The 21922-nt window shown below is 40.9% G+C and overlaps 1 protein-coding gene across 1 annotated transcript in view; it reads left to right on the plus strand.

Annotated features, from left to right (window-relative positions):
• Positions 1–19869, plus strand: part of CDC42EP3 (CDC42 effector protein 3) — a 39068-nt gene extending 19199 nt beyond the window's left edge. The window contains exon 2 of the mRNA XM_036748119.1: positions 17788–19869. Coding sequence (XP_036604014.1) covers positions 18048–18815 — 768 coding nt within the window. The 5' untranslated portion in view covers positions 17788–18047 and the 3' untranslated portion in view covers positions 18816–19869. The remainder of the gene's footprint in view (positions 1–17787) is intronic.
• Positions 19870–21922: the final 2053 nt, after the last annotated feature.

Here is a 21922-nt window from a genome sequence, read left to right on the forward strand (position 1 = left end):
CGACCCTAAAGCTCTGTCTTGGATCCTTTTCTTGTATCTTTTCCCCCATGCCTAAAAGCTCTACCTCCTCCAATATTACCCATCCTTTAGAGTTCAGCTCAATCCTTCTTCCATGAAGCCTATCCTGATAGTTCTAGTCAGGAATGGCCTTTGTCTATTCTAACTTCCTATAACACTTTGTACTTTTTTCTACATGTGTTATGTCTTATTACTAGACTCCTCTCCAAGCACTCAACAATCCAGTGACACTGGCCTTGCTGTTCCTTCAGACAAGATACTGAATTTCCCAACTCTAGGCCTTTTCCTGGATATCCCCAGTGCCTGGAATTCTCTTTCTCATTGTCTTCACTTCCTGGCTTCCTTCAAGTCTCAGCTAAAATACCACCTTTAAATGAAGCTATTCCCCATCCTCCTTAATGCTACTCCCTTCCCTCTGAGATTACCTCTAATTTATTCTGTTATCTTGCTTGTAGAAATATTCACAGTTTGCATGTTGTCTCCACCATTAAAAGTTAAGTGTTCTAAGGGCAAGGGTTGGGTTTTTTTTGTTTGTTTGTTTGTTTTTTTGCCTTTCTTTGTATGCTGAGCTTAACACTGTACTGACACATTGCTAGTGATCAGTAAACGCTTGTTGACTGAACCTGACTGAAAGCTTTATGAAGGCAGAAGCTGTTTCTTAGTTAAACTTTGTATCTTCCCTCAAGTTAGTGTGAGTAGTAAAAGTAAGGTTCTGCAAGGTGCGATCCCAGTGCTTTTAAGATTATAGGTGCATTTAATTGAATTGCTGGAGATGGGGGAGGAAAGGAGTGGAGGGAATATTTGTGAATTAAAATACTATTAATCCTTACTCAAAAAAAGGTTATTATGGTCTAGTCTGATGAGAAATTAGAATTGGGCAGCTAGGTGGCCCCGTGGGTAGAGCACTGGGCTTGGAGTCAGGAACATTCATCTTCCTGAGTTCAAATCTGTCCTTAGACACTATCTGTGTGACCCTGGGCAAGTCACTCAACCCTATTTGCCTTAGTTTCCTCATCTGTAAAATGAACTAGACAAGGAAACGGCAAACCACTTCAGTATCTTTGCCAAGAAAACCCCAGATGGGATCACAGAGTCAAGTACAACTGAAAAACAACAGCGAGAAATTCCCAAAGAGGAATGGGCAGAATAAATGACCTGTTGGCATTACGTTGCCGCTGTTTCAAGATATTCACAGTGTCAGTTACAGCAGAGGTTTTTAGCCTGGGGGCCCTGAACTTGCTTTTAAAAAATATTTTGTTAACCGTATTTCAAAAGAATTGGTTTTCTGTGTAATCCCATGTGTTTTATGTATTTAAAAAATTCTAAGGGCTCCATGGATTTCCCCAGACTGCCAAAGAGGTCTGACACACACAAAAAGGTTTAAACCCCTAATCTACCATTTGACAGTCCAGACCAGAGCCATTAATTATGGAAATCATTTAGGTCAGTGGTGTCAGACTCAAAAAGAAACAGCTGAATATTGACTTAACCACAAATTAACATGATTTATGTTTTATTGTATTTTATTTTATTAAACATTTCCCAATTACCTTTTTAATCTGGTTCCGGTTTAGCCTTACTTTGAAGCCTCTGTCCTACATCACTTTCTTCATTTAACAGATAAAGAAACTGAGGTTGAGAGGTTAAGTGGCTTTTCCCAAGGTCACACAAGTTGTTGTTGTTGTGTTTAATAAACCTAGGTTTAGTAACCTACTGTCTGAATCTGCAAATCCATCACCCTTATATTGGGCATCATGCTGATTCCCTTGAGACAGTTGACCTGTATCATCAGTATACATGGGTATGGAGAGAAGATAACGTTTCTTTTAATGGCATTTTCCTATCTGCTCCCCCGCTCCAGCCTAAAGCAGAATAACCAAAAGTATGAAAGCCATTCCATCAGAATGCCGTTTATTGAGTATTGGGCAATGGCTACATTTATTTATTCATCTTGACTTGCCCTTGAATTCCCGTGTTGGATTTTTCTTTTAGTCTTAATATTTTTAAAATTTAAGGAGGCATCGTGTCGATCCCCTTGACAAACCACACCGCCCCCCGCCCCACCAATAAACTCCAGGTAACTCCAGGATCAAATATAAAATCCTATTTAGCAACCCTATCCACTTTTCCCCTCCTTTCCAGCCTTCTTACACCTTACTCCCTACCATCTACACTTCAGTCCTGTGATACTGACCTCCTCGCTATTCCATGAACAAGATGCTCCATCTTTCAGCTCCTGGCATTTTATTTGACTGTCCGCCATGCCTAGAATGCTCTCCCTCCACATCTCTGTATCCTGGTTTCACTGGTTCCTTTCAAGTCCCAACTAAAATCCCACCTTCTATAGGAAGCCTTTTCTAATCCCCCTTGATTCTATTGCCTTCCTTCTGTTAATTATTTCCTACTTATCCCCAACATGTCTTGTTCATACAAATACTTGTTTCCTGTTGTCTCCCCCATTGAGGGCAGAGACTATCTTTGGCCTCTTTTTTTCTATCCCCATAGTGCTTACCAGTGCCTGGCACATAGTAAGCACTTAATAAATGCTTTCCTTGCCAGGGTCAGGGACAAGGGATGTGAAACACTGCATATGATATTCAGACTGTTTCGATGTGTTGGTTAGTTTTGCTGCCTTTTCCCTCTCCCCTTTATTCTTTATTAGAAGGGGTGGTTTTCTGGGAAGAGGAGAGAGATGGAATGCTATGGGAAATGTAGGGGATGTTGAAACAAAAGGTATCAATTTTGACAAACTGGATCAGATAGAGGTTTGTGAGGATGAAATCTGAAGGACCTTGGAGTTCACAGTGAAGGCAGAATAAGAAAGTGATTAAAGCCCCAAGACTTTTGGGACACTGTCTATATGGATACAAAGCAGTGTCCATAAGAGGAGGTGAGGATGGATCCGGAGAGTTAAGAGCCACAAGAAAGTAAATGCTGATCATGGTGCAAGTACAAAAGTTGGGCGGTGGGGGGTCAGGGACAGAACAAAACTACTACTCTCTACAACAGCACCCTTCCCACCTGCCTTCTCCCTCTCCCTCCCTCTGTCTTTCTGTCTTTGTCTCTCTCTCTGTCTCTCTCCCTTTCTCCCTCCCCCTTCCTCCCTCCTCATGTGTGTTTTAAATTAACATTTCAACCTATTTTGTAAGATGGAAGAAATACTTTTTCTTCTCTCTCCACAGAGAATAAATTTTTTTTTAACTTGAAAGACAGAACAAACATGCCTTTCTTAAAATAAGTGGAATCTTTGAATACCAGCATCTTTCTCCCAACCTTTATAAGTTGCCAATATAGCCAACTTTCAATTACTCAGTGACTGATTTATCCAGCCTGGCAGTAATCCATACTCTTTGCTTCTCCTCCTTCTTCCTTCTGTTGGTCTTTTCGGTGTTCCTCCTCCCCTTTTACCAGAGGGAAGACAGGAAAGAGGAAATAAAATGGACCAACATTTGGACCATTTGCTACCTGCTGTGTTGCCGTTGAAATCCCCACTGTTGTTCATGACTATAGCCTCTGTTCAGCCACAGATTGGAAGGAGTATGGTCCAGTCCACTTTGCTATGTCTCATCACTGTCTCCCTTTGGCTGTGATCATGCACTGGCCTTCTCCCTTCCCCGTTCAGAAGTTGGCTCAGTGTTTTTTCCCGAGATGCCCTCAGTGCCTTTGCTTTCCACCCTTCTACCATAATGCTTTCCAGGGGACCCTGTGCATTTCAGCTGGGGGACCTGCCCTAGAGCAAAGCTAGCCACTTCTTTTTGACCTTGACTGAAGCAGAAAAAGGACTTAGCTGAGACTTGAATCTCTTTGTTGACAAGGTCTTTCTACCCCTAGGTAGAAAGGCCCAGGACGTTTGGTAGGCATCTGTTTTCAAAGGAATCTAATTTCCAGGATGAATATTATCTAGGGTGTCATCTAGAGGAGGGAAGAAAGAAAAGAGCAAACATGTTCCCAAGCACTGTGAGAGAGGCATTAGAGATTGTGACGAGTTCAGATTTCAGGGTCAAGAGGAGAGTTTGAGAGAGCAGAGGAGACATAAGAAGATTTTAAAGATTGGGGGAAGATAGCTGAGGCGAAGGAATGATAGTAATGTGAAAGAGCTGAGGGGAAGGATAAGAACAGAAAGGGACAAAGGAAAAGAGTCCTTAGTGCCTCAAGTGATGCCAACAACTGGGAAAAAAAACTACCGAAACCCCAAATATTTGTATTCTGCAGGCAGGGTCTAACACATTTTGGTAGTTCAATAAATGGAAAGTGATCATAGATCCATAGCTTGAGAACTAGAACAGATCTCAGGCTGTCTGTTCCAAGTTCCTTATTTTACAAATGAGGAAACTGAAGCCCAAGAAAGTTTATGACTCACTCAAGTTCGCACAAGAAACGAGCCCAGGTCCACTGACTTTGGAGCCAGTAGTCTTCACATTGTACCATGCTAATGCTGTTGAATAATTTATTTTTTATAGTATGACTGCACAATAAATGTGATCCTTGGAATATTACAGGAGGAAACAAGAAAGAAAGTAAATTAGGGTAGGAGCAGTGGTACTAGAGAGGGGTGGCTGAGCTAGGCAGCTCATAGTTGAGTGGATAGAGCATTAGACTTGGAGTCAGGAAGATTTGAGTTTGAATCCTACCTCTGATACTATCTCTGTGACCCTGGGCGAGTGGCTTAATCTCTGTCAGCCTCAGTTTTCTCATCTGTAAAATGGGGATAATAAATGGCTCCTATCAAATGAGTTAATATTTCCAAAGCACTTAGCACTGCTTCTGGCACACAGGGGTTTATCCCTTTTCCTTTCCCCTATCTCACCAGGTTGTCATGAAATAACATGTAAAGCATGATAGAAATACTATTATCATTGTTGGGAATGTTGAAATTTGTTTTTTTTTAAATTTTATATTTAATTTATGGAATAAAACAAGCATTTCCATAACACAGTATAGTAAAAAGATGATGGCATATGATCCAAAAAAATAATTTTGTTAAATTAGAAAAAATGATAACATTCATTTGGAAGAACAAAAAGTCAAGAATATCAAAGGAATGAACAAATTCCAATTCCGACTTCATGACCCCCTTTGAGGCTTTCTTGGCAAAGATATTGGAGGAGTTCACCATTTCCTTCTCCAGCTTATTTAACAGATGAGGAAACTGAGACAAACAGGATTAAGTGACTTGCCCAGGGTCACATAGTTAATGTCTGAGGCCAGATTTGAATTTAGGAAGAGGAGTCTTCCTGACTCCAAGCCTGGCACTCTATCTACTACACCTAACTACCTATAATCTTCCATAGACTACCCACAAAACTTTTTCCCTCTGATTCTTTTTGTGCCTTGAGAATAACAACTTATCTCTGACTGCGGGTGGGACTTTTTCTCAGGTATGACATAAGATCTCTCAAATACCCTTCCAATGCTGTAAATTCTATGATTCTGCATCTCAGCCCTAGGGACTCAAAAACCTTCCTGGCCCCGCGTTGTTCATTGAATCAAATCTGGCTTCCTTAGCTTGTCATTCCAGGTTCTCTACAGCCAACAGTTCTCACTATGCTATTCACAAACCCTAGGTTCTAGTCAGACTAGTTTGACAAAGTTTAATTCAGTACTGTTTTTCCCCCTCCCCCTTCCCTGCCCTCATTCTGGGATTCCATCTGTCTCATTTTTGCTGATTTGAATCCTACCTATTACTCTTGGCCCAGCTCCCTTGATCCTAACAATATTATCAGCCTTTACCTGGCTCTTCTGTCTATCTTATTAATTGATCCTTCCCCAGGTGTTCCAGGGGAGTATCCTCAAATTCTTCTCTTGGTTCCCTTCTACCTATCCTTTGGCAATCTTACCATGACTACAACTCTCACTTCTATGTTATGTCTCCCAAGTCTATATCTCTAAACTTTTTCTCCCTCCCAAACTCCAGATCCCCATTTCCTTCTATCTATACAACACTTTCATTTCAAACGTAAAACCTCTAAATCCAAGCTTAGTATCTTTTCCTCTAAACATTTTAATGATAAATGTTTTGCAGATGTAATGAGTATTGTATTTCTTTCCTTCTCAATGGATAGAGGAGGAGGTAGAGGGAGAGAGAGAATTTGGAACTGAAAATAAAATATTTTAAAAGGAACACATTCTAATCAGAAGAGCTAATTAATTTATCATCCCATTCCTTCTCCCACCCAATCCATAGACCTCCAGAAAGCTGCCCCAGATTGGAGGCACTTTGTGGTTCAACATCCATTCAGAACCACAGGTCGCTAGTCTCCATCTTTGTTTATACTTAGTAAGCCAAAGAGAAGATGTTCAAAGCAAAAGATGAGGACTCACACAGCACAGTATATCAAATGACAAAAGACTTTCCCATACCCACAGGGATACATTCTTCCAAAACTTACTGCACCATCAGTTAGGGAAATGTTTGTATGAAGGGTGTGTGTGCGTGTGTGTTTGTGGCACACACACACACATATACAAACAGTCTGAGAGACCAGATATGCAGAGGTATGTGTGTAGGGAATACATGTATGCAGCCTGGGCACAGTTAGGATGGGGCTGGGATAGTTCACACCTGACACCATCTTGTGGTGCTTTTTATGCTTCTGTTTCTTCTGTTAAGTATTTATTGCCTCTCTTCTCTCTACTACCTGTCATGTTATATCTCTGCCAGTCTCCATGACTTGTTGATCTTTAGCATAAAGGGCCTCTGTGGGCCATTAGCTGCTCTCTCCTATCATCAGCAGGTGATCAGTGATTAGTAAACCTCACCTTTTCAAGGGAGGGCTAAAATTCTCTTGCTCTACCTAACATAAGATCAATATGGCTACACACACCCAGATGGCTAGCATGAGCCTGCAGATAGGGTCTGGTTAAGGTTTTCCCTCCTTTTATCTGTTCTGGCACATTCATGCAAAATTTCTGGGCCCAGCCAACCACGTGAGTTGGAGTTAGAAAACATCTTCATTCATGTCAAATCTGATTGTCCGTTTTCTTTTAAGGGACAGCGTCCAAGAAAACCACAAAGACTATTTGGGGCCAGTGAGGTGTCCTTGCCCCCTTAATGCTTCTTTTTACCATGCAAATGAATCTGGGACCAGCAAGAACAGCAGGTCTTTTTCTAGGTGAAATTACATGGCCTGTTGACCTTGGCTTTAGAGCCTTTAAAGAAAAATTCCTGCCCTTATGTCTATCACCCAGAGACAGTTGTTCTCTGTTTAGCATTCCCGCCAACCACCATCTTGGATGATCTCTCCATGCTAAGTATGGCAAAAATGACACGTAGACATACATGGCTATACAACACACACATATGTATACACATAGATACATGCACACACATATATCCACACATATGTGTGTAGATAGACACAGTTGAGTGATAAGAGGAAGAATGACAATGGGAGTAGAGCTTCTGTTCAGAGTAGATGAGTTAATGATAACTGAAGACTGAAGGCAAAACTACTCTACCCCTATTTTGCTTCTGTTTTTCTCTGTTGGAGACAGGCTAAAAGTCCAAGGATTTCTGGACTAGGAAAGAAATGGACTAGGGAAAATGGTTAACCAAAGCAGTATTAAGTAGCAGGAAGAGGAGTGTTCTTGGAATCAGAAGGTCTGTGTTGGAGTCACAGCTCTCATGTTTTTTAGCTGGATAAACTTGGCCCAGGCATCTGACTTCTCCAGGGTCTTTGTCTCTTCATCTGTAAAATGACAAGGTTGGGCCTGATCTCTGAACCCTCCTCCAGCTCCAAGTCCTAAGACCTAAAACTGAAGATAAGGAGGGACATGATAGGGAAAGCAAGTCACTGGGATCACACTCTACATCCCCCAAGTCCTAAAAGAATTGGCAGGTGTGATTGCTGCAGTTATCAACAAAGTCAGAAAAATCGTAGAGAATGTAAGATGGACAAAGGTCCCTATTTTCAGAAGAAAAGAGTGGGATCTTGAAACTGTTGGACAGTGAAATTGACTTGAATTCCTGAAATAATTTTAAAATCTTTTATTTGAAAGGGGAAGGGAATAAGCATTTCTACATCACCTACTATATGCCAGGCACTTTATAAATATTATCTCATTTGGTCCTCAGAGCAGCCCTGAAAGGTGGGTGCCATTATGGTCCCCATTTTACAGTTGAGGAAATTGAGGCAAAGAGAAGTTGAGTGGCTTGCCCAGAGTCACACAGCTGATCAATGTCTAAGGCCAGATTTAAACTCAGATCTTTCTGACTGTAGGGCAGCTGGATGGCACAGTAGATAGAGAGCTGGGCCTTGACTCAGACTCATCTTCATGAGTTCAAATCCAGCCTCACACACTTACTAGCTGTATGATCTTGGGCAAGGCACTTAACCCTGTCTGCCTCAGTTTACTCATCTATTAAGGAGGAGGAAATGTCAAATCACTTCAGCATCTTTGTCAAGAAAACTCTAAACAGGGTCATGAAAAGTTGGATAAGACTGAATGACAGCAGTGACTTCCTGATTCCAGGCCCAATTCTCTGTCCAGTGTGCCATATAGTTGACTCCATTTAAAAGATAGCTTGTGAACGTTTAGAAACAGAATCAACATTTACTAAGAGCCAACATAGCTTTATCAGGAACAGGTCATGTATATACTAAACTTCTTGTTTTTTGACAATTACTTCTAAACTATTTAATCAGGGAAATGTGATAGACTTGGATTTCAGCAAAGCATTTGACAGTCACACCTGCTGCGTATATAGATGCAAAGGAGAGAAGCTGTTGGTAGAATGACTACATCCAAAGAACAATCCTTAGTGTATTGATGACAATGCAATAGGAAGTCTTTAGTGGAATGTCCAAAGGCTCTGTCCTTCACCTTGTGCTACTGGGTATTTTGTTGTGGTTGTTTTGTCACAAAGAAAAAGCACCTAATATCATTCTTCTAATAGTAGAGGCATGATGTCCAAGAATGAGGGAGATAGTGTAGACCCTGTGCATTCTTCCCTAGTCAGGCCCACCCCCACCCCACCCCCCCCAGTTAAGTCTTCTCTTTCTGACCAGCTAAGTTCAAGTCACTAGGGTACTGCAAGCAGTTCTGGAAGCCACATTTAAGGAAAAATATTAACAGAATTGATCAAGCCCAAAGGAAAGTAACCAGAATGGTGAAAGAATTGGAGAATACAACATTTGAGAATCAACTCAAGTGTTTGAAGGCCTGTCATGTGGACAGCTAGGTGGCACAGTGGATAGAGTTGCCAGGGCTTGGAGTCAGGAAGATCTGAGTTCAAATCCAGACTTTGACACATACTAGCTGTGTGACCCTGGGCAAGTCACTTAACATTGTTTGCTTCAGTTTCCTCATCTGTAAAGTAAGCTGGAGAAGGAAATGGCAAAGCACTCCAGTGTCTTTGCCAAGAAAATCCCAAATGGGGTCACAGAGAGTCAGACATAACTGAAAAGACTGAACAACAACAACATGTGGGAAAGAGATTAGATGTGTTCTTTTTTTATTGGCCCTAGGGGTTTTAAAAAAATTCATTATTATGATTTTTTTTTAAATCAAAGAAATTCTGCCTTTCCTTCCTACCTCTTTCCACCAACATTGAGAAAACAAGAAAAATGAAAGTATTGCAAACACACAAAGTCAAGTAAAACAAATAACTATGTGGGCCATGTCCAAAAAGCAAATGTTTTGGTCTTCGTGCACTCTTGAGTCCATCTCCTCTCTGTCTAGAAATAGATAACTTATGTCATTATAATTCCCTGGGAACTGAGGTTTATTATTACCTTGATCAGATTTGTTTAGTCTTTCAAACCTGTTTGTCTTTACGGTATTGTCATTGTAGAGACTGTGCTCCTGGTTCTGCTCATTTTACTGTGCATCAGTTCATACAAGTCTTCTTTGAAACCATGCCTTTCATCATTTCTCACAGCTTAATACTATTTCCTCACATTCGTATGCCATAACTTGTTTGATTATTCCCCAAATGACAGGCATCCCTTCATTTTTAAATTCTTGGCCACTAACAAAAGAGCTGCTATAAATACATCTATACATATATGTATTTTTCCTTTCTCTTTGATTTTTATGCAGCATAGACCTAGTAGTGGTATCACTGGACCAAAGGGTATGTATAGCTTAATAGCTTTTTGGGCATAGTTCCAAATTGTTTTCCATAATGGAAGGATCAGTTCACAGATTCAACAACAGAACATTAAAGTACCAGTTTTCCCAAAACCCCTCTAGCATTTGTCCTTCTCTTCCTTCTTCTTTTTCTTCTCTTCCTCTTTCTCCTTTGTAGGTAAAGGTTCTGAATCTGGGGTCCTGAATTCAGGGAATTTTTGAACTCAGATGGGGGTGGGGTGGGAAAAAAGCATCTTTATTTTCATTAACTTCTAATTTAAATTTATAATTTCTTTCAATTATTTATAAAACATTATTTTGAGAAGGAATTCATAGGTTTAGATTTGGGATCCTTGTAAGGAGCTTCCTACCAAGTAGGGCTATCCAGAAGCAGAATAGGGTGCATCTGCTGAGCGAAGAATGCTCCCTATTCTAAAGTGGTGGTTTAGTGACCACTAGTCAGGGCTATATAGGAGGCATTCCTGTTTTGGAGCAGTTTGGCCTCTGAGGTCCCTTCCAATGCAGCTGTTCTGTAGTCCGGTTCTATGCCTATTCCAACTTGACCATCTCCATGAATGGGACCACCATTCACCCAGTCCTCTGTGTACAAAACCTTGATCTTTACTTGGACCTCACCTCTAATATCTCACTGGATACCAGTATTTGGTTGATTCTCCCATTGCAATAGCACTTATGTATGACCCTCCTTGATATTCCTATTGCCTCCACCCCAATACCAGGCCTTCATTACTTAGACTGTTGTAGTAGCCTAGTATTAGATCTTCCTGCTCTTGGCTTCTTCCCACTCTAATCCAGTCTTCATACTTCTGCTAGACTAAGCAAAAATCTTCTTTGGCTCTCTGTTACCCACCATCTAAAGTTCAGGCATATAGACTATCCTATTTTCCTTGGAAACCATTGAAATGTCTCAAATACCAACATTTTGCCAAATAGCAACTGAACAAATAATTGACATTTGCATAGCGCTTTCAAGTTGGCAAAGCATTTTGCAAACATCTCATTTAAATGAATCAAATCAGTGGGCATTATAACAAAAATGTCACAAAAGTTTGAGTGCCACAAGAGATGAAGAATCTCATTCTCGCCCTTATCCTCTTCAGCTAGAGCACGTTCACCATGTTTATGTATGCGTTGGGTGCAGTGCGCATAACTTGGTACAGCAGTGATATGCCTTATGCTCTGATTTGCAATTCATAAAATATGGTCTCGAAATATATATGACTATATATGTAGATATTTGCATGCCTCTCTTATCTCCTCTGTTTAAAATAGACTCTCCTTGAGGACAAAGAACCTTGTCTTCTTGCATCTTTGTATTCCCAACAAAGCTCATTCAGCCTACTTACTGCCTATGGGACTTCAGGCAAGTACCCTCCTGGGCCTCGATTTCCTCATCTGTAAAATGTCAGGATTGTAACAAAAGACTTCTCAGGTCTCTTCCAACTCTAGAGCTAAGATCTGTGAATGGGCCTTAGTAGATGCTCATAACATTTACTAAATGAAAGTTTCTTGTTGCTCTATAGGGGCCAAACATCCAAAGGGAGATTTTCTTTTGGCTTTACTTGGTAAGCTGAACATCAGTGGTTATAAGAAATGCCTAAACAGATAAAGCTATAGAGATCCCCCAAATAACCAAGTACTATTTATCCTATATAACAAATGGAAGCAGCCATCTGGCATAGGGGATCAGAAACATCTGGACTCAATGCCTCACCCTGCAACACCCTGGGTAAGCCTCTTAACCTCTCGGAGATCTGGGAAACTCTAGTTGCAGAGAAAGTATTGACCTGCATAGGTACAGGGAGTTTTTGAATGAAATCACAGGTCCTATCCTCATCCAAATGGGAGGAAGGCTGAGACTATAAAAAGTGTGCTTCTGTCCTGGATGCTTTTGTATTTTGACTTTCTGGTGTTCAAGAGAATATATCCCCAAAGAACTAAGCCTTGGACAGCATGAAAGCAGAAATAATTTTTAACTATTCTTTTCCAAATATTCAAATGCTTTCTTCCTAGGACTCACCTATCACCCAGTCTCATCCTCATCCTCTTTTATGCTACATATATATATATATATATATTATGCTATACAAATGCTGTTATTATTATCATAATTATTTAATAGAGCATAGACCCTTTGGCAGTCTGGTGAAGACTATGGACCCTTTCTCGGAATAATGTTTTTAAACTCATAAAATAAAATATACAGGATTACAAAGGAAACCAAGTATATTAAATACTGTCTGTAAACAGAAATAACGCAGTCCCACATGAGCTAGTGACGGGCCTGAAAACTATAGTCATTTTGAAGGAGGGAGGAATGTAAATAATATTTCAAGAGAGTTACAACGACTATAATGTGATATGAAAATACCTGACTTCTGCTGGTGACAAAGGCACAGTTAGTGCTAATGCTGATGCGATTTGTCACTTATATTCATAATTAAAGGAAATGACAAATTTCAGTTGGGAAGTTAGTGAAAATAAAGATGTCATTTTTTTCCCATTGAAGTTTAGCGATAGACCTTATGGGGACCATGGATCCCAGGTTAAGATCTTTTCCAACCCACTTAGATTACAGGTGAAAAAAATGGGTCCAAGGGAGGGGTTAAACATTAGAAGTGGAATTTGAACCCAAGTCTAGTGACTCCAAAGTTTGTACTCTTTCCATTCTACCATGCCCCCTCCTCTCTATGGGCAGCTAAGTAGTGGATAGAGTGCTGGGCTTGGAATCAGAAAGACCTGAGTTCAAATTCAGCCTCAGGCACTTACTAGCTATGTGACCCTAGGCAAGTCACTTAATTTCTGTTTGTTTAGGAGTGTAACAACAATGCTACTTGCTGCTACTGTGGCTGTGTAAGGCCAATAACACCAGCGCACAGGAGGGCTGTCAGCACAGGTTCTTTGATCTATTTTTCTAAGGAAAGCAACTTTAAGGGGTTAACAATCTTAATTTAATCAAACATATATAAATCATTCACTTAGTTCAAGGGGAAAAGCCAGCACCCTGAACTTCAGAGAAAACACAAACAGAAATTACAAGCAGAAATTATATAAACAGAGCAAAATAACACAAATCAGCAGACAGGCTTCTAGCTGTCTGTCCAAGACATTACATACATAGTTACCAGAAGCACCAACATCTGGGTTTTTCAAAGCTGGGGGGCTCCTTAATGGCTACCCAGAGTCTCATCTGGTCAAATCACACCACACTCTTCCAGTGAGTGAGCCCCAAGCAAAATGCTAATCTCACAGTATATAAACACTTCTTCAGGTTCAGAGGGCATCACAACCATGCAACTCAAACCCATGTGACCTAGGCGTTCCAGTAGCAGGTCATCAAAGACTCCTGATTCAAAGACTCTTGGCTGAAATAAAGGCAAGACTCAAAAACACTTAATTGCCAAGAAGCACTCCAAAACAAAAGACAACAAACGAAAGTCCCCCTTTTCTTGCCATTACAAGGAGGCAGCTAGGTGGCTCAGTGGATTGAATACTGGGTTTGGAGTCAGGAAGACCTGCATTCAAATTCAACCTCAGACACTTACTAGCTGTGTGACCCTGGGCAAGTCACTTAATCTGTTTGTCTCAGTTTCCTCAATTATCAAACAGGGAATGATAGTAGCACCTACCTCTCAGGGTTGTTGTGAGAATCAAATGAGATAGTAATTGCAAAGCACTTAACACGGTGCCTGGCACAAAGTAGATGCTGTATAAATGTGTATCTCCTCTGATTCCATTATCTATCTGTGTAGCCATCTATCCATTTACAGAGTAATAGTGCCTACCTCACAAAATTGTTAGAATCAAGTGAAATCATTTGTAAAGCATTTAGCACAGTGCCTGACACATAGCAAGGATTTAATAAATGCTAACTAATTTCTACCCCATCATATTTTCTTCTCAGGTTTCAGGGCCAAGTTAACTTGGTCATTATCCATATAAAAAAATGACTCAACCAAAAGTAAGGCCCTACTGTGTGCAGGGCACTGTGCACTAAGGGTTTTTATCCTTTCTTTGGCCTTTTCCCTTTCTTCTGTGCCTCTTTGCTTTTTCCCCATCCATCATTCACTAATGCACTGCCAAAGATCAGGCCTTCTCATTGTGGCTCCCTTGAGAATCCTTCTGTAAATGATTCAGTTCGTAGAATTATTAAACAATGCGCTACCACAAGATTGGTGCTGCTACCTCTTCCTCCGCTTTTGGATTTGCTTGTAAACTTGGTTTGGCACCATTCTCTGTCCCCATGTAACGCACACTCCACAAGTCAACCACAGATGGGCCTTGTACTGAGATGGGGAGAACACATGCATGGTCTCTTTTCTATGGCTGCCATACAAGGGACTTCACCTCCCTGGGGGGATGTTAATCAGGGATCTCCCACAACCTTTTATAGAGATTGGCTCACAGTTGCTGTTGTCTGAGCTTCAGCCACTAATCATGTTAACAGCTTTATGTTTGATGGCAGAAACAGAAATACCACCCATGGAAGCTCTGCCTTAATAGAGAGAGGAGTACAGAGAGGGTCTCTTCTGAAGATTTACTTATGTGGCAGTTAGTAAAGACCCGGGAGTTTTTTATGGCATTGTTTCCAGGGCTGGAGGTGGGATTTAAATATGTTTCTGCTCCACAGGTCAAAAGAAAAACAGTCAAGAACTTCATGACTAATATAGCCCAGAAGCATGGCTTTACACACTTTTCTTTCTTAACTAGACCTGTAAATTCATTGGTATAGAGTAATCCCAAGGAAGAAACTCAACTAATGTAGATGGGCCCCCTTTTCCTCTGTAATGTAAAGTCTTAGAGAGTTGCCTGGGGTCGTGAGGGATTAAGAAACTTCCCCTGGGTCACATAACTAGCATGTGTCAGAGGCAAGACTTGAGTTTGAGTCTTCATCCTGCCTCTTAAAAGAATATTGTTAAAACTTGATAATGGTCCTTCAAGTCTTTTGTCATACCCTAAGAGAAGAAGAGGAACTTTAGGCTTTCTACTGACTCTAGTCTGGCAAGATGATTTTGAGAAACAGTCAAGTATCACCTTCATAAAATACACATTCATTAAGCACCTGCTGTGTGCACAGCACTGATCCCTAGCACAGAGCATGCAAAATGAAACTGGAAGCATTCCCTCCGTGAGCTTACGTGTTTCCAAAAGGATACAAAATTTACATAAGCAAATGAATGCAAAGTAATTTCTAGAGGGAGAGAATGCTAATAAGTGGATGAGGACTGGGTAGAGATGGAGATCAAGAAAGACCTTCTTTTAGGATGTAGCATATGAGCTGCCTAGAAGGAAGCTAGGGTTTCTGGTGGAATACATTCTAGGCATGGGGTATCTCATGTGCAAAGTCAGGAAAGTGCAATGTTACATACAGGGACTAGCGAGCAAGATAATTTGTGTGGAAAAGAAGAATTTTAGGCTTTGAGTCAGAAATGACTTAAAAGTTATTCATTTACCAATAAAAAAAAAGCTGAGGCCCAGAAAGATTCTACAACTTGTCCAAAGATACACAGCTAAGAAACGGAAGAGCTGGGATTCGAACCCAGGATGTGCTGACTCCAAATACATAGTGCTTTCTACTCAAATTCCTATGAAACAAGAATGGTGAAGTATATGGGCAGCACGAGATTTTGGAAGACCTTAACAATGCTCCCTTTGCCCAGTGCTAGGTCAAGGATTCTGTATTTTATCCTAGACAATAGGGAGCCATTTGAAGTTTAAATAAAACTTAAATAAAAATAATTTTTTTTAGAAGGGGAGGGCACAGCATAGTTCTACTTTTGAAAATATATGTTTGGCAGCCACATGGAAGATGGTTTGGCAAGAGAAAAGATTGTAGAAAAGGACCCCAAATAGGCTATTGCCATAGTCAAGGTGAGAAATTATGAGGGACTGAACTAAGGGTAGAGACTGTGAGCAGAGAAGGGACCAGATGTGAAGTAGATAGATGTAAAGTTGATAAGATTTTGCAAGTGTTGGATATTGGGGATGGAGGAATTTCTCCTGGGGTGCATTTGTTTGATCTAAATTTCATTGTATAGAGGGGAAGACCTTACCAAAAGAGACTTTACAAGTAATGGGATGTTGGGATGGGGTGGAGAATTTCTTAAGAAACAAATTTGTCTGATCCAGATTTTGAGATATGGAGGGGAGCGACTAGAGAAGATCTTTGGAGAAAAGATCTAAGCTGGGACTAGAGAAGGATGTCAATAGTGATGATGATGATGATGGTGATGATGAAGATAGCTAACATCTGCATGGATGCTTTAAGATTTGCAAAGTGCCTCTCCTATTTTAACAGGCAGAAAGGTAGAAAAAGTGTCCTAGCCATGTGTAAATACATATAATACGGGACAAGATTGGGGAACAAATTGTCCATTTGGTTAAAGCATAGAATGTATAAAAGAGTAATGTGAAATAAGGCTAGACCTTAGGCAGACCACTAACCTCCCAGTGTTCTAGTATAACTCTTTAAGACTATAAGCAGAACATGGCTAATATGTAAATATGTTTAGCATGACTTCGTGTATAATTATTCTGTTGCTTACCTTCTCAATAGGTACAAGAGGGAGGGGGAAAATCTGGAACTCAAATTTTAAAAAATGAATGTCAAAAATAAGTGAAGAAATCATTTTTTAGACTCTAAGCATTGTGAGAGGGAGCTTCCTCATCTAGGAGCTTCTTATGCCAGCTGAATTCACAGGCATAGTCCCTATCTCTTGTAAGAGAAGGAGGAAATCATTTTTATTCCATCAATAACTGATTCTTTCTGACTCACCGCATCATGCAGACTCTAAGTCCTGAAAAGCTTTTTTTTTTTTCCTTTTTGCTACTCAATAAATGTCTTTAGTAGTTCTTACACATTCAGTTCCCATCTAGGACAGACAGCAAAGATATGGTATGCCTAGGACACAGCATGGTATTTTTGAAGAACTGTTTACTCATTCACCACCTTCCCCCAACTAAAAGCTCATTAACTTTTACATCTAGAAGTTTTAGTTTTTTTTTTTTTGTTTGTTTGTTTTGGAGGCAATGAAGGTTAACTCTCTTGCCCAGGGTCATACAGCTAATAAGTGTCTGAGGTCAGATTTGAACTCAGGTCCTCCTGACTCCAGGGCCTGTGCTCTGTCTGCTTCACAACCTAGCTGCCCCAGACATCTAAGAAGTTTTAAAACCAGCAGCTGAGATTTCTGGAGAAAGTTATTAACCAACCAGGGAAAAGGAGCAGAATCTTGGGTTTTGCCCAGGAAATTGTGTTTACTGAATGAATGAAAAAGCATTTGTGAACTGCTTTGCTTAGGTTAAGAGGGTAGCAAAGAGTACAATATACTTTTTGCTAAGATCCTAGGTCTTTTTGAGGATATTGACTTAAGGAAACTGGAAAGTTACCCACTCTTTCTTGCTTGGGTTAGAAATAGAAAAGAGAACAGTCCCTACTCCCAAAGAAGTCATACTCTATTTGAAGGAGACAACACCGAGGGGAACATTCAGCTATTTGGAGGAGACAACACCAAGGGGAAGGCTCAGCCAACAGTAGATGGAAAAGCCCAGAGATTTTAAGGGTGGGCCTATGGAAAGGCCCATGTTCTGACTACTGGAGATTTAACAAAACAATGTAGCACAAGGCTGAGTGAACCATTGTGAGTCAGTTAATGATACCTGTTTTGGTTTTCTACACAGGTTTCCTCATCTCCTGGGATCTCCTTGACCACACTCTGTGGCTGATTGACCTGGCACCTGGACCCACCCACCTAGAACCTCAGGAAAGTCTCCTTTGTGGACTGGTCTCACATCAGAGGCTTTATTTGTAGTCTGAGCCATTGGAGAAAATGATGTGATAGAGTCCATACTGAAGCTCTTTTTGGAAAAGTGCCCACTTATCCTGAAAAGAAAGTGGCTTTTTTTCTTGCCTTGCAGAACAGACAGTTTCCAATTCAAAGATGCCGGCCAAGACACCGATTTACCTGAAAGCGGCCAATAACAAAAAGGGAAAGAAATTTAAACTGAGGGACATTTTGTCTCCAGATATGATCAGTCCTCCACTAGGGGATTTTCGACACACAATTCACATTGGAAAAGAGGGACAGCATGATGTGTTTGGGGATATTTCATTTCTTCAAGGGAATTATGAGCTGTTACCTGGGAACCAGGAGAAAATGAGGATTGGGCAGCTCCCTGGGCATAGCGAGTTCCTAAGGGCAAACAGCACCTCTGACTCCATGTTTTCAGAGACACCTTCTCCAGTGCTCAAAAATGCCATCTCACTTCCTGCCATTGGTGGTTCCCAAGCTCTTATGTTGCCGTTATTATCCCCTGTGACATTTAATACCAAACAGGATTCCTTTGGGCCCTCGAAGCTCCCAAGGCTTAGTTGTGAGCCAGTCATTGAAGAAAAAACTCAGGAGAAAACCAACCACTTGGAGAATGGGACTGTGCACCCTGAGGACGCCCCGTGGAAAGGCAATGGTACAGCATCCCACTACAGTAATGGAAGAGACAGCCACTCATCCAGTCTCTCCGAACAGTATAGTGACTGGCAAACAGAAGAAATGTTGGACAGTTCTGTTCCATGTGAACTCATCAAGGAGAAGACAAACTCAGAAGAATCCCTCTCTGAGCTCACGGGCTCCCTGCTCTCCTTGCAGCTGGACCTTGGACCTTCACTTTTAGATGAGGTTCTTAATGTCATGGATAAAAATAAGTTATAGGACCGCAGGCACATTGTTGATGGTACTGAGAAGCCAAAACCAACCCCAGCTGAAGGAAATGTACTAAGAGCTTCACTAGTTGTATTTGGAGTTATGCAACAGGTTTTCTAAAAATAAGTGTTCCAAAAAAATATTTTTTTACCTGTTATATTGTTTACTGTTTGATATGCTCAGAGCTCTCCTTGCAAAACAGAGGAAATGAGTCAGAATCAGTTTTCTGCAGGCATTCTTGATGAGCAGATCAAGAGTTTGCTCGTCAATACGCAGGGAATCTGGTTGGGGATGGCATTTGGGAAGACTGCCTGCCTCCATCATCAGAAGGAACTTTGCAATATTCTGAAGTTCTCCGAATGTTATCAGAGAAGTGGCATAGGGAGGGAAGAAGGAAGATTAATTCTTTCCCTCTTATTTAACATCTAAACCTTTTTCTCAGTATAAACAGTTTTCTAAGAATTATATCTGTTTGGGCTGCACCACACTGTAGCTAGGCCTTCAGTGTTAAACTATTTGTATGGTTTCATATTTGAACAACTTTATGGGGTTGGGATTTTTTTTTCTTTGCAGTTCATATATCCCTATATATTCTATATCTCAAATTTTTGGACCGTCAAATACATGTTGGGAAGATGACTCAAGCAAAGTATTAATGTAACTAAATTATTTTTAAATTTAAAATATATTTTTATGTGCCTTTGGCTTTTTATTGCAGAGTCTACATTTTATAGGAATTGCATCCAAAAGTCATTGCTTGCCTCATTTCTGTTGGGGGAGGGGGGGTCCATTGTAAACTGTGTATGTGTGTGCGTGTGTGTTTTGAGAAGATATATTAATACTTAGCATTATTTTTGTTTCTTCATCTATTATCACATAAGCGCATAGCACTGCAAGCAGCAGGATTGTAAAGTTAAAAAAGGCACTGGTTATATTCACTGATGCTTCTACGGAGACTGAGCTGCCCCACTGAATGTCTGGGGAAATGTGGCTCTTGATACAATACTTGCATTAATTACATAGGTATTTCATGCAACACAATAAAAAGTAAATGTTCAAATGAGCCTGCCTGCCTTTTGACTGTCCTGTAGAGGTGGGGCAAGGGTATGGGAGAGAGGAGGGTAGGGAGGGAAGCACATGATAAAATGGTTGCTTAAAATCCAGGGTAGAAGTATTTTACAAAAGCAGGCCAACAGATAAACACTTTACATTTGTTTGTGTTTAAAGATATATAAGTTTTATTATTACTTGGATTCCTGAGGCTCCAGAAATTAGTCTTATTAACCTCAGGAGAATCTACCAGGCAAACAGAAACCCCATTTATGGCCAACGTGGGCTAATAAAATTTCATTGCCACTACCAGATTCTAGATTCTTGCCTCTCTGTCATCACTTCCTTCTTTCCCAGACATGTAAATATGGCCTCGTCATGAGCTACCATGGTTTCCCTTTGCAAGAAATGCTCTTCTGAGCCGAATGGACTGAGATAACAAAGTGTCTATTTCACAGGCAAGCATTTAATAAGTAGCTTTCTATGTTGGGCAATGTGTTAGGTTCTGAAGATACAAAGACAAAAGTGTATCTTCCTGCCCTCAAGGGGTTTACATTCTACTAAGGTGAGACATATACAAAGCAGATACAAGGCAATATTGGTGGGGAGGGGAAGGCGTGAACAGCAGGGAGTCCAGGAAAGACTTCATGCAGAAGACCTTGATTCCTTGAACAGACTAAGAGGCTAACAAAGGGTACAATCCATTTTTTTGCTGGGATCCCCAGACACTTTGAGAATATTGACTAGAGCAAACTAAAAAGGTGAACACCCATTCTTGCTAAATTTGGGACTATACTATCACCACCAAGGGGGAAATATTTGCAATGTGAAAGTTGATAACCTTGTACTACCTGGCCCTGCCACCCATTCATTTCAACCAACCTTTGGTGAAATGGAGAGACTGGCCAAAGAGACCCCAGACAATATCCATCTAAGAGCTTCATGAGGCTGCTTCCAGAAAATCTTGGTGGAGGGGCCCTTTCCCTCCTCATTTCAGAGAATATCTGTTGGCTAATTACTAGGTGAAAAAAAGGTTTTTAAATGGCTACTTACCTGTAATTGAATATGAATACAAAAAAAAGCAGGAACAGAAGAACAGTAGTTCTAGTGGTGAGCAGGCAAAAAGAGCTGTGAGCCTCTGGGTGGGGGTAAAGGTAGCAATTTGGCAGTACAACTTTGTCTCACCTGGCCTCCATGTATGCATAGTTGTATGCATGGCTATCTCTATTTCTTATGTATTGTATTTATTCTTACCTAATCTTAGATGGATGAGTATCAGAAACAGAATGGAACAGCTTGTGAATTTCTGAGTTTCTAAAGTCAGAAAAACCATCAAAAGTCCCTTTACCAACCAGAACTCGTCTCAGCAGTAACTGAGTCATGAGGAGCTACTTCCTTGACCCAGCCCAGCAGTGAGCTGATCTGGCAGCTGAGACGCGGTATCTTATAAACAAGGGAGCAAATAGTATGTTGGCTGTGTCTCCACATTGAGCTTGGTAGAGACTCAGCAAAGGGAGAACAGAACTCTCAGGGCCAGGAAGTACACCACACCCATACCCCTCTACTCAGTTTGGGCAGCACAGGACTGGTTGTTTCATAACAACCACTTTAGACTTGAGTCTATGTCTCTGAAACTCATCTTCGAAGATCAGGAAAGAAGAAACCCAAGACAGAAGAAATGGGGGAAGTCATGAGTTCATGGGCACATGGCAGCAGTGTGGGAAGCTAAGGCAGATCCTTCCTCTGTTCTACTCACCTCACTGTTACCAGTGAGATGTTCTCCCATACCTATCTACTCTACCTCCACCCCAGCTGCCTTGAACCCTTGTGGATGACTCCATCCTGGGGCCTACTGGATCAATGCCTGAACAAAACTGACATATTGGGAGGAGCCCCAGCCTCCTTACTGCTCATTTCACTTCCAGTTCATTTTCTAGCATGTTCTACCTGCACATCAGCTACCTTGAATGTAATCTTCTGGAGAGTAGAGACTGTCCTGTCTCCTTGTTCTTATAACCCCAGTGCTTTGCATAGTAATTACTTAATAAGTACTTTGATCCATCTAC

Source organism: Trichosurus vulpecula, chromosome 3, assembly GCF_011100635.1.
Source record: "Trichosurus vulpecula isolate mTriVul1 chromosome 3, mTriVul1.pri, whole genome shotgun sequence".
Lineage (NCBI taxonomy): Eukaryota > Metazoa > Chordata > Mammalia > Diprotodontia > Phalangeridae > Trichosurus > Trichosurus vulpecula.